This window comes from Drosophila innubila, assembly GCF_004354385.1.
Source record: "Drosophila innubila isolate TH190305 chromosome 2R unlocalized genomic scaffold, UK_Dinn_1.0 1_C_2R, whole genome shotgun sequence".
In the NCBI taxonomy this organism is placed as follows: Eukaryota; Metazoa; Arthropoda; class Insecta; order Diptera; family Drosophilidae; genus Drosophila; species Drosophila innubila.
The window spans coordinates 16581192-16593798 of NW_022995374.1; the positions used below are offsets into that span (position 1 = coordinate 16581192).

General features: G+C 34.1%; 3 protein-coding genes across 3 annotated transcripts; all 3 read right to left on the minus strand.

Moving 5' to 3' along the window:
- Positions 1-220: 220 nt before the first annotated feature.
- On the minus strand, positions 221-2385 carry LOC117785397. Its single transcript, XM_034623376.1, has 7 exons — positions 2091-2385; positions 1872-2035; positions 1417-1809; positions 1184-1360; positions 828-1114; positions 626-771; positions 221-556 (listed from the first exon to the last, which is right to left on the minus strand). The coding sequence occupies exons 1-7, from the start codon at positions 2365-2367 to the stop codon at positions 261-263; spliced, it is 1740 nt and encodes a 579-aa protein (XP_034479267.1). The 5' UTR covers positions 2368-2385; the 3' UTR covers positions 221-260.
- A 404-nt stretch (positions 2386-2789) lies between these two features.
- Positions 2790-5015, minus strand: LOC117783454. Its single transcript, XM_034620862.1, has 8 exons — positions 4727-5015; positions 4510-4673; positions 4261-4443; positions 3993-4202; positions 3753-3929; positions 3407-3693; positions 3211-3356; positions 2790-3156 (listed from the first exon to the last, which is right to left on the minus strand). Exons 1-8 carry the CDS (start codon positions 4998-5000, stop codon positions 2891-2893), a joined length of 1707 nt encoding a protein of 568 aa, XP_034476753.1. The 5' UTR covers positions 5001-5015; the 3' UTR covers positions 2790-2890.
- A 437-nt stretch (positions 5016-5452) lies between these two features.
- On the minus strand, positions 5453-7611 carry LOC117785141. Its single transcript, XM_034623045.1, has 7 exons — positions 7297-7611; positions 7080-7243; positions 6625-7017; positions 6383-6559; positions 6033-6325; positions 5830-5975; positions 5453-5765 (listed from the first exon to the last, which is right to left on the minus strand). The coding sequence occupies exons 1-7, from the start codon at positions 7571-7573 to the stop codon at positions 5506-5508; spliced, it is 1710 nt and encodes a 569-aa protein (XP_034478936.1). The 5' UTR covers positions 7574-7611; the 3' UTR covers positions 5453-5505.
- Between the last annotated feature and the right edge of the window lie 4996 nt (positions 7612-12607).

Genomic DNA, 12607 nt, shown 5'->3' on the forward strand with positions numbered 1-12607 from the left:
TTCACTTAGAAAAGTAACATCTGAAAAATATTGAGACAACTGTGTGATATCGAATAAAAGGAAAAGCTAAAGCATAAATAAGCACAAACTTTTTATCTGTACCTTTTAACTATTCTAAAGCTTTTCAGGCCATATAATAATAAATAAAATGTATTAATAAATATAGATTATTACCTTTTTTTATATTTTATTTATTATGATTATTATTATTTATATCTATATTATTGTTTACGTCTACATAAAGACCTTACAATTTATTTTTAAATGCCAATCAACTTATCTTCTAGTTCCTCTCGCATCATTGTAGTTGTTACCGATGCCCGGCTAGACCTTTGACTGGCTATGGAACTGAGCTTTCTATTATAGTCATCCTCAGTATTGAAGATACACGTCTCTATAAACTTGATAAGCTTTACAGATCTAAGCTGCTTTGCAAGGGGAAGAGCCTCATCCAAAGCTTCTTTAGTGCGCTCCACTTTATGCTGTGTGACATTCGCTTTGATGATTTGTATAAGACTCAGAAAATGCCAGATCACGCTATTGCACTTGTGACTTTCTAAACAAATATACGAAGAATTATTTATTTGTAATGGTTAGTATTTGTTTTTTTTTCCATTCAACAAACCCTTTATAGCTCTGCGAGCATTAAAACAGCACTCGTCATAGTGCAGTTGACTCAGATGAATTGAAGCCATCTGATTATAAAGATAACACATTTCGATAGGATACTTTGCAAAACGAATCCGTCTCTCAATGCGAGTAATAAGTTTTCTAAAAATGAAGAACTAGAGCTTACATTAATCTTAGAATACTGTTAAATGAACTACCTCGATTTTTTTCCTTCAAGATCTTGATCATCTCCTTCTTGGTAGGTGGAACGATCTCCAAATACATATGAAACTATATCCTCTTTTTTATCCCTTGGCAAATGCAGTAATCGCATCATTGCAGTCGCATTAAATTTAAAATTTCTGGGTACAATATATTGCTCGGTAAGTGCCAGAGCGAGGATATTGTAAACCTCATTTATGAATTCAAATTTCCAGCACATGACACGAGTTCTCTTTATCACATAATAATCGCCCATGACTTTCTCAACATAATCGCCAAGAGTCTGTAAAAAAAAGATTTATTTATTTAAATATAACATTTTATTTATAACATTTATTAATGTTATACTTACCTTGATTCTCTTTTCTTTACGCAGTTGACGCATATATTTGAGATCAGCGGTCATATTCCTATAGGTTTGGTACTGTACACGGAATAGATTTGCTTCTTTATTCTTCTCAAGCATTTTTTTGTTTGGATACTTCAAGAAACTGACATAGTAAAGAGGATTGCGAGATTGTAGCATTTTCTGTAAAGAAGAATCATTGTTAAATGCTAGACGATGTCATCTGATTAATTACTCACCATAAACTGTCTGACGATATCATATTGCTTACTCGATAGAGTTTGCAGAAAGTTTTTTGATCGTTTGCATTGATTTAATAGCAAACTTGGATTCTTTCTCAAGTTCTTCATGAAAAGAATATCATACCAGGAATCATTCATGTAAGTCTGATGTAGTACATTGAATGCTCGCTTCCTGCGGGCTATTTCTATAGGAGACAGGACTTCCTCCTCTGTTTCCAGTATGCTGACTACATCGCATTTTCCCTGATCCCTTAATTTCTTCCATAAGATACGATTATCTACAATTGCTTTAGCTTTGGTGATTTCATTAACGTGACGTATCAACTTTTGGTTTCGTAAATAGAACAAGGACATGGCTTTGCCAGTTACATCCTTGATGACATCATCCACCTATGATAAAGTTAAAGAAGAAATTTACAATTCGTAATTTTACTGATACTTTTACAACTTACCACAATGAGACGCGTTTCAAAAGATTTGGATTTGACACCAATAAAATTTCTAATATTGTTATGCAATTCTATATTGGCGTTCTCAAACTGATTGAGCTCGAAAAGTGCATCGCATATTTGCAGATTGATGGGACAATTGGGTCCATGTTTCTGCAAAGCCATTTCTACAGAACTAAGGTTAAATAGGTGTATTAAATAAAATACATTTTATAGACTTACTAGCAGCTTTACTGGCATCGTTCAGTGCTCCTTCGATCCGTGCAGCTCTTCGTTGGGTCTGACTGCGACGATAGAGGGTTATATAATCACAATCATCCAATTCCAATGCCTTGGTATAATAGTGCATGGCAAAGTTCTCTCTGCGCCGATTGAAGTAATATGTGCCCCAGTCTCTATAGATATCATGTTCTATTTCGGGACACCAGTCAAATTTGGCCCAGTATGGCAAAGCCTCTCCGGGCTCTAGATGCAGTGTATGCCCCACAATTGAAGTCATTTTTTGGAATTTTTATTAAAAAATCCTTAACAAAAATGTAAAAATGTTAGTGTAAAAATGTTTTCCCTATTTTGTATATTGCTTTTGGATCTGTATACTTTTGTATGTGTACTGATACTGAGCATTATTATTTAGCTCGTAACTACTTATGAGAATACAAACATCACAAGGAGTTCTAGATAGCAAATTTTTTCTTGATTGAAAAGATATTTTTTTTTAAAGAAAAACGCAGTAAGAGCTTTCTAAAAATTTTTTTCAGATAAACTTAAAGAACAAACAACCCTAAGTCCCAAGTAAATCCAAGTATATTCAAAAATCTACTCCGCGACTCTTCAAATTGTGAATTTGAACGCTTTGGTTTGTATGACGAATCTGGTTAAAAGAAATAAAATTTAGAGCCCACAGCAATTAAAAGTAACATATTTCACTAGTAAATAAATATTTAATAATAAAGGTTATTCAGTACTAGTAGTATTGCACTCTTGATTTATCTTAAAACAATAACAATATTTTTGCAGTCGCGTTAAACATAAATAACTGGTATAGAGCAAGTTGTGGCCCGATGACTTGACATAGCACTATTCGATCTTTTAATCATTTCCTCCTCGTTGCACGATATGCAAACTTCCATAAAATTAATGAGCCTTGGACATCCAAGCTGTTCGGCAATGGGAAGACCGATCTCTAAGGCCTCTCCAACACGTTCCACTTTATGTAAAATAATATTGGCCTTTAAGATTTGAAGAACACTTAGAAAAGTCCAAATCAAGCTATTGCATTTTTTGCTTTCTAAGGTCAGAACATTATTAAAGTATCGCAAAAAAAAAAAGTTATTGAACAAACCTTTCATGGCTTTGCGAGCATTTAAATAACATTCGTCAGAGCGTCCTTGCGATAAATGAATATTTGAGATCAGATAATACAAATAGGTCTTCTCAATAGAAAACTTTGCAAATCTAAGCCGATTCTCCATTTGTGTAATTCGTTTTCTGAAAAGGATTTATTAAAGAAACCATAAAAAAATTATCCCATAAGTTACCTAAATTTTAGTCCTACATTATCTACATCTTCCGATCCTTGGTAAGTAGAACGATCTCCAAAAACAAATGGTACCACATCCTTTATCTTATCCGACGGCAAATGTAATAATTGCAACATTGCCGAATTACTAGATTTAAAATTTTTCGGAATTGAATACTGTTCAGATAGTGCCAAAGCCAGAGTATTGTAAACCTCATTTATGAATTCAAATTTCCAGCACATGACTCGATTCGTTTTTGTGACATAATATTCACCCATTATTTTTTCAACATATTTGAGCAGAGCCTAAAATTTATAATATTGACAATATACTTAACGACCTCACAATTACTCTCAATAATAACCTGGACTCTTTTTTCTTTGCGTAGCTTACGAATTTGCCTAAGACTTTCAAACATATTCCGCTGTATTTGATACTGCTTCCTGAATAGATATGCCTCCTTATTTTTCTCCAGCATCGCCGTGTTTCCATATTTTAAGTAATTGACGTAGTAAAGGGGACTTCGAGTTTGAAGCATTTTCTGGAAATGCGGTTGGTTGTTGTCTAGTTTCTAATTAAATTTCCCAATCTGCTTTATACTCACCACAAACTGTCTAATTATTTGGTACTGCTCAAAAACTAATTTTTTCAAGATGTCTTTAGAACGCACGCACTGATCGTTAAGCAAGTTGGGATTCTTTCTTAACTCCTTCATGAAGATAAAATCAATCCAGTTCTCATTCGTGAAGGTCTGATGAAGTACGTTGAAGGCGCGCTTTCTACGCTCGATTTCAAGAGGAGACAAAATCTCTTTCTAGTTTTAATAAATATTCAGTATTATTCCACTAAATGAGTTAAATTCCATCACTTACTTTATCTTCTAGTATGCTGAGTATATCACATTTTTCCTGCTCTTTTAATTTCTTCCATAAGGGACGCTCATCTATAACTGCTTTGGCTCGGTTAATTTCATTAACGTGTTCAACCAACTTTTGATTTTTTAACAGAAACAAGGACATGGCCTTGCCAGTAGAATCCTTAATCGCATCATCAATCTAAAAGTAAAGAGAAAAATCACTTTAATTGCAAAACTTGACAAATTTAAGTTGTTTAGTACGTACCAGCATAAGGCGTTTCTGAAAAATTAAGGACTTGGTGCCTTTAAAGATTTGCATATTGTTAGCCATTCCGGCTTTGCTGTTCTCCAATTGGTTAAGCTCAAATAGATCACAGCAGAATTCAAAATTGATATCTGCATTAGGTACTCGCTGCTGTTTTGCCATTTCTAAGAAAGTTCGATTCATGAATTCAAATCAATTCAAGGTTCTGTAAACTCACGTGCAGCAAGTGAGGCATCAGCTAGTGCTCCTTCGATCCGTGCAGCCATACGTTGGACCTGGCTCCGATTATAGATAGACATGAAGTCAGTATCATCTAGCTCCATAGCCTTGGTTAAGCAGTCCATGGCATTACTAAGCTGTCGCCGTTGTGCATAGTATGTTCCCCAGTCTCTATAGATTCCATGCTGTATCTCTGGACTCCAATCGAACTTCAACCAGGCGGGAATTGTTTCTTCAACTCCCGATTTAGGAATGGCGGTTATCGAAGGCATTTTACAAAAATATGTGCTCTTTTATATTTCTTTTTTATGTATTCCTTTTTATTTTATTTTTTTATTATATTTTTATGTTTTTTTGTTATTTTTTTATTTTTTATGCTTTATTTATTTTTATATATTAATTTTTACAGTTTATACATATTTTTATATATTTATATATATTTTAAAATTTTTTTTGTGATCTGCTTTTGTTGGTGCTTTTTATGCTACTGTTTCAAAACATAATGATAATAGTCATACTGAAGATTTGTTTTACAAAGAGATCTAGATAAGAAATTATTTTCACTATTTTTTTTTTAATATCATAAAAATATACTCAAATAGATTTATGATTCGCAAAAACTAAATTACATTTAAGATTAGCATTAAGTGCTTTGAATTAAGCAAAAAAAAAGGCAATAAATGGATTTGAAATAACAGTTTTTATTTAATGATCATTTCAGTGATTTAATTTCGTAATAATGAAGTTTATTAAATTTCCTACATGAAAATTATAAAATCATATCAAACTTGTGCCTGATGCTTTACTGGTTCGTTGAGAAGCTATAGATTCACCTTTTTTGCGAAGATCGTCTTCAACACATTGAAGACATAACTCCATAAACTTATTTAGAGGTCGAAATTTAAGTTGCCTTGCAATTGGATAAGCTTCCTCAACAGACTCCTTACTGGCTTCCACTTTATGCTGCAAAACATTTGCCTTGATGATCAGTAGGAGACTTAGAAAGTGCCATATCACACTGTTGCAGTTTCGACACTCTAAATTCATAGAAAAATTGGTTTAAGTTATTGCTTTTAATATAGTATTTAATATGGAAAGTACCTTTGATAGCTCTGCGGGCATTGAGAGTGCATTCATCATAGTGCAATTGACTCAAATGAACACTGGAAATCTGATGATATAGATAACACTTCTCAATGGAAAACTTTGCAAACTTTATGCGTTTCTCCAAACGTGAAATTAGTTGTCTGAAATTAAAGTAGAAGTAGAGAAAATTTATAATGAATATCATGTTAAGACTTTACCTTGCTTTTATTGCAACGGGATCTTTGGCATCGCCATCTTGGTAAGTAGAGCGATCTCCAAAAACAAATGGCACTGCATCTTTGATCTTATTCGCAGGCTGTCGCAGTAGACTCAATAATGCCGAATGAGTTGAAAACTGCTTAAAAAATTTGGGCACATAATACTGTTCGGTTAGGGCCAGGGCTAGAGTATTGTAAACCTCATTTATGAACTCAAATTTCCAACACATGACACGATTAGTTTTTGTCACATAATAATCACCCATTACTTTCTCAACGTATTCGGCAAGACTCTGAAATTTGTGTTCATTTATAGACAATACTTATCTCTTAAAATATTCAGCAGTTACCTTAAGTCTTTTTTCTTTGCGTAGCCTACGAATTTGTCTTAGATCTGCTATCATATTCCGATGAGTTTGATACTGAATGCCAAATAGGTAGGCCTCTTTATTCTTCTCCAGCATCTTTTTGTTTGAGAATTTCAAGAAACTGACATAGTACAGAGGGTTCCGAGAATGAATCATTTTCTGTCGAAGTCAAAAAAGAAGTACATATAGTAGAGTTGAATGGAATTTCAAATACTAATGCTTACTATAAATCGCCGCACAATATCATATTGGGATTGAGATAGATTGGCCAAAAAGTTCTTCGAATTCGTACACTGCTCCAGCAGTAGATTGGGATTCTTGCGTATTGTTTTCATGAAAAGTACATCATGCCAGGACAAATTCAGATAGTTCTGATGAATGACATTAAATGCGCGCTTTCTGCGTGCTATTTCAAGTGGAGATGGATTCTCTTCCTCTACTTCCGGTATACTGAGTACGTCACATTTCTCCTGCTCCTTTAATATCTTCCACATGGGACGTTTATCTTGCATCTCATTTGCTTTGAGAATCGCGCTCACTTGTTCGACGACTTTTTGAAAGTTCAGATAAAACAAAGAGAGTCCTTTGCCAGTGACATCTTTAATGACATCATCAACCTAGATTGAAACATTTAATATCTGTATATCTATATAAGTTGTTAAAATTTGGGATAGCTTACCACTTTGCGACGAAGCTCAAAGTTTCGGGCCTTAACGCCAATAAACCTCCGCAAGTTATCTCGAAGTTCACAATTGCAATTCTCGAACTGGTTCAGTTCAAAAAGATTATCGCATATTTGCAGATTGATTGGACAATTCGGTCCACGTTTCTTCTGACCCATTGCTGTTAAATATTTGCTCAGTAATTGTAATAGCAATGGTTCTATGAATTATTACCTGCAGCGACTCTTGCATCTTCAAGTGATCCTTTAATTTCAGCTGCCTTTCTCTTGGTCATACTTCTTCGATAGAGCGTAAGATAATCATTCTCATCGAATTCCAAGGATTTAGTATAATAATACTGGGCAAAGTTCAGCCGCCGTCGGTGTGCGTAGTATGTACCCCAATCTCGATAGATATCATGCTGAACTTTCGAGTTCCAGCCTATTTTCGCCCAATCAGGTATTGTTTCTCCAGCGGGAAACACGGGCACGTGACCCACAATTGACGCCATTTTTGCGATCTGCTTAAAAAACCTCTATAAAAATGTACAGCTAAAAATATTAAAGTTTAAATATTATGCAAAAAACTAATTAAGTAATTATTTTATCTCATAATAAGATTGATAGACAGAACTTACTTAGTATAGAAATAACGGTAATTGATTACTTTGGTACTTGAAATTTAAAAAAGCGTGTGAAAATAAATGTAAAAAATAATAAAATAAAAATTATTTTTTAACAACAACACAGTTAGACTGAACGTCTAAAACACAATCAACTATATGAATTCAAATGACATTTTAGTCGGCGACATATTTGAATTCATCGAGATTATAAATTGTAAAAAAATGAAAAAAAGAAAATCTTTAATCTACAATTAACATATAGAAGGAAGATTGAAGAGGTTGTGGTATATTGAAAATTGCTATCAATTGACATGCAGATACAATTAATTTATCAATATCAATTATCAAATAAAAAATAGATAATAACTTACTTAAGCATCGTATGGTCACACCGTAAAGTTACATTTCAAAGTAATTGATATGAAATATTATTGTTAAGTGTAAATATTTATTTTTCAGATGAAAGTCCTATTCAAAGCACTTCTGCTAACTGATTACTGTATTATTATGTTATCAAAGTACCACAATTCGTAATGCAAACACACAGAGGTTCGTGTTATGGGACAGGCGTGCAGGTTTCCGTTTCCGTTTTAACTTTGAATTCTGTCACACTTCAAATAAGCACCTGCAACTGAGCAGTTGAATGCCACGCAAGGCTCCAAAACATATAATTAAAAAAAAAAGGAATTGTTAAAAAAAAGGTGGAAAATAAAATACTGAAATATTCAACCGCAAGTCATATGACAGAAGTGGCACAAACACGACCCACCGACCCATCGACTCGATAATAATTGTGCATGCCCAGTGGCAGCGAAGTGAGAAAGAAATCACTTAAAACACACACACACACTCACACACACTTACGCCCAGTAAAAGTTTGAAATGCTTATGGGATTACGTACTACTTTTATAAACACTGCTGCTTCACACCCCATTCAAAGGGCAATTTCTAGCGGTAAGCCCAATGAAATTAAAGCAACAACAAGACCACAAAAGGCCAATGATAAGTGTTAAGAGTCGTAGGCGTCGTATAGGGGCCAAACTCAACGCGCTCATAAATCTAATGTATAATAAATTTAAATAGCGAAATCATGCAAAAAGCTAACTCAAGTGACAGAGTGGAAAACCCAACATCCAACACCCAACACCGCCACAGTCCCTCCTACCCCACTCCACCCTTCAGCTGTCTCACGCACAGCCCGAGGCCGACAATGACTACACTTTAGCGGCAAATTTGTGCGCATTGTCGCCGTATTATTTGCTATTATTTATGCCTTTTCCACTATTTACTTCCCTTTTTTCATCATTTTTTTGTTGTTGCCTTTGTTGCTGTTGCTCACACGCCATTATGTGGTATGCAAAAGTGGACGCGACCACTCCCTACTCCGCCTTTCCAACGTCCAACTCACAGTGGTTGTAACAAACTATCTATTTGTTGATTTATTCGATTAATCAAAATTAAGCTAAATTAAATTTATATATTAAACTAATATTTTAGTCTTATATTTATTTAAAATAGAAATGGAAATATTGAAAAAAAATAATCGAGTTGTCGATTAAAATATATAAATATATTAAATATATAAATATTATAATTCATCGAGTTAAAAATATCGAGTTTTCCCAAAACACGTTTTCTTATAAAGTGTCAAGGGAAAAAGGTATGTATGAAAAAAAAATAATCAAGTTGTCGATTAACCGAAAAATATTATAATACATCGAGTTATAAATATCTAGTTTTCCCAAAACACTTTTTCTTATAAAGTGGCAAGGGGAAAAGGTATGTGAAAAATGTAAATGTGATGTAAAAAAATTAAATTTTTCAATTCTGATGCAGAATCAAAATAGAGGCCAAATAATGATAAAATTCCACAAGAAAAAAGTTAAAGGTTTGACAAAGCTATGAAGGTTTGGAAAAAAGTATGGAAAAAATTGAGAATGATGTAAAAAATGTTATTTTCAATTTCAAGGCTAAGATAATTTAGAGTTAAGTTGACGATTTTCATGAAAATAATTTTAATAACTTGATTGATCGTTAAAAAAATAATCGTGTAAAAATAGTAGAAAATCGGTTCCGCGAAATTTGAGCTGTTGATTTTTTGATGTATTTTTACATCACAGTTTTATTTTAATTGTTACTATTCCTTTTATAAATATTAGCTAACAGCTCAAAAACAAATAAAAAGGTAAATGAAATTACTTAAATAGTCAAGTGTCTGTTTATAAAATTAACAGCTTACATTTTATTGAATTACTTATTTGTATATGCGATAGCTCTTGTTGGCCCACTGTGCATTGGCGTGCTAAGCATTTGCGCTTGAAGAGCTTGCGTGGATTTTAAACATTTTCACACAACATTCTCATATTTAGACGGCACACATCAGCGACAGTCGAAACCCACCATTCAGTAACCAGTGCCCAGACCCAGGATCAGAGCCAGAAACGGCCCCAGGACCCATACCCATACCCATACCCACAACGAGACCCTGGGCTCGGCGGTAATGTAAGCTCCATAAGCCAAATAAAGGACACACACTAATAGCATGCAACACACGCGACCAAAGCGCCCAAACGTAAATCTGTGAAATGTAATTGTTGCCATGAAGAAAGGACCTCAACCCTCAATCCTCAATCCTCAACTCCTGCTCACTCTCTCTCTTTTCCCCACACTGAGCTAAGGGCATTTTAAGTAAGTTTTGCTGGCGCTCTGTGTGCCATATTCGCATTTTGATAATCGCCGGGCCTCCATCGCCATGGCCCGTCGCTGCCTTCGCTGATATACAAATTGGCTTTTGCAATGACTTTATACATTTTACGAGCAGCGGCCCCTTTTGAGTGGTTTTTGGGTATTCGACTTTACAGATTCTCCTTTCACCCTCCCATTCCCTTTCCCTTTCTACATGCTGGTTCTAGTTCTTGTTCTGCTGCTGCTTTTGGTATGCGAGTTTGGCGCACTCTGATGCGATTATAAAGGCTAAATTGATGCAGATAAAATTAATTGAATTCAAAAAGCCAAATCCGCTGCCCTTTTCCTATTTTCCTACTTATTTTCTTTCTTCTTTACAATTTTTTTTTTAGGGCATCAGGCAATTTTGCCAAACATGTGGCACAAGTGGGTCGGATTTTTTCTGTGTTGGTTTTCCGATAGTTTGGATAGTCACTTAGTTGGTTAGGTCATGCGAGCAAATGTCATGAAGCAGGCAAATGTTTACTCAATGTTTCTGTATACTCCAAGAAAAACAGACAACAAAGCAATTACAAATTTGGATTAATAGAAACGAAAAACAAAATATAAATAAAAATATATAATATATAATATAATATAAACAATAATTATAAGCAGCAAGAAAAACAAATACATGTGGTAAAAATGAATTAATCATAGAACAAACAAATGTGATAATGCCTTATCAGCATGTTATTTACGTTCTGTTTTTGTTCCAATGTATGCATGTTTACCTTTTAGTTTGTCTTTGCCAATTCAATCCCAACTTTTCTGTGCTTTCCCAACTTTGGCGTCCACAAAAGCTTTGGCATAATATAAATATTTGCGACATTTTGTCATTGAGTAGGGTTAAATCGACCATCGTATAACAATTGTGTTGCTTTTCAAATTGAGCCGCGTAAATTATTAGAAATGCCCCTACCACCAAGAGAGCCTCATGGACCCCATGGATCTCATGGACCCCAAGGAACTCACAATCCAAATGAGCACGGCCCACACGACAATAGACACAATCCACATCAGCCACAATATCAAGTTCCTATGCCTTTCCACTAGCCAGGACCTAAAAATTTTATTTGACTGATTTTCTAAATGCTTTTATTATAGAGTATAAATAAAATGATGATTTTTAACAAAAATAAAATTCAATAATTGTTAATTTCTTATAGGAAAAAGTATAACATATAATATTAATAATTATAGTACTATATCTCTGAAAAAACAGTAAAAACCTACTAATATTCAATTACTAATAGCTAAAAATAAATGTAAACTACAAGAACATTGCGAATTCTTTTTGATCATAGCAAAAATATGCCATCTTCGGGACTTTCCAGACACCTAACTGTCCCAGTTAAATTAAATATTTATTAGGCGTTAGTCATAGAGTTGACACATATATTTAACAAAGTCGAATACACAACAATAGATTAGGACGACAAACCCTCTTTGATTAGATAGTACTTATCTGTAGGCCATAAAACACTGACTGTAGTGCAATTTTATAAAACTTGTGCGAGCAAGCAAATTAAGTTCAGTTGAACAAAGTGTTTCTAGTCATTCGGAATTTTTATTGAAGAATTTAAAAGAGAACAATGCCACATCATCACGGACCTTGCCCGCCGCATCATCACGGCCCGCCGTCTCACCATGGACCTCCACACCACGGACCTCCTCACTACGAGCCTCCACACCACGGACCTCCTCTAAATGGACCTCCCTGCTATATGCCACCTCTTCACGGACCACCTCATCACCATGGCCCTCCACCGAATCACCACTGTCCTCCACCACATCACCATGGACCCCCACCACACCATGGCTACGTACCTCCACCGAATTACAGTCCCGGTCACATCCAACCTCGCTAATGTGAAATTTACCAACACTGGCACAAGCAAAATGTGTTGAAAATGAGTTATTTATTAGCATGATTTTATAAAATTTTTACTTATAATAAAAGAAATAATCGTGAGCCTATTATTATATACAAAGTTATTTATATATTCAAGAAATGCGATATAATATTAAACTGTAAATATCAAAAGAAGTCTTTTATTAATAAGAGATACTAATTATTAATGTAAATTTTTATTAATTTGACAAATATATTTTTCACTTTTTAAAATAAAATAAACCATTTTATTTTGAATTATATAAAAACAAACTATTCGTTCTTATGTCTTAGCAACTTT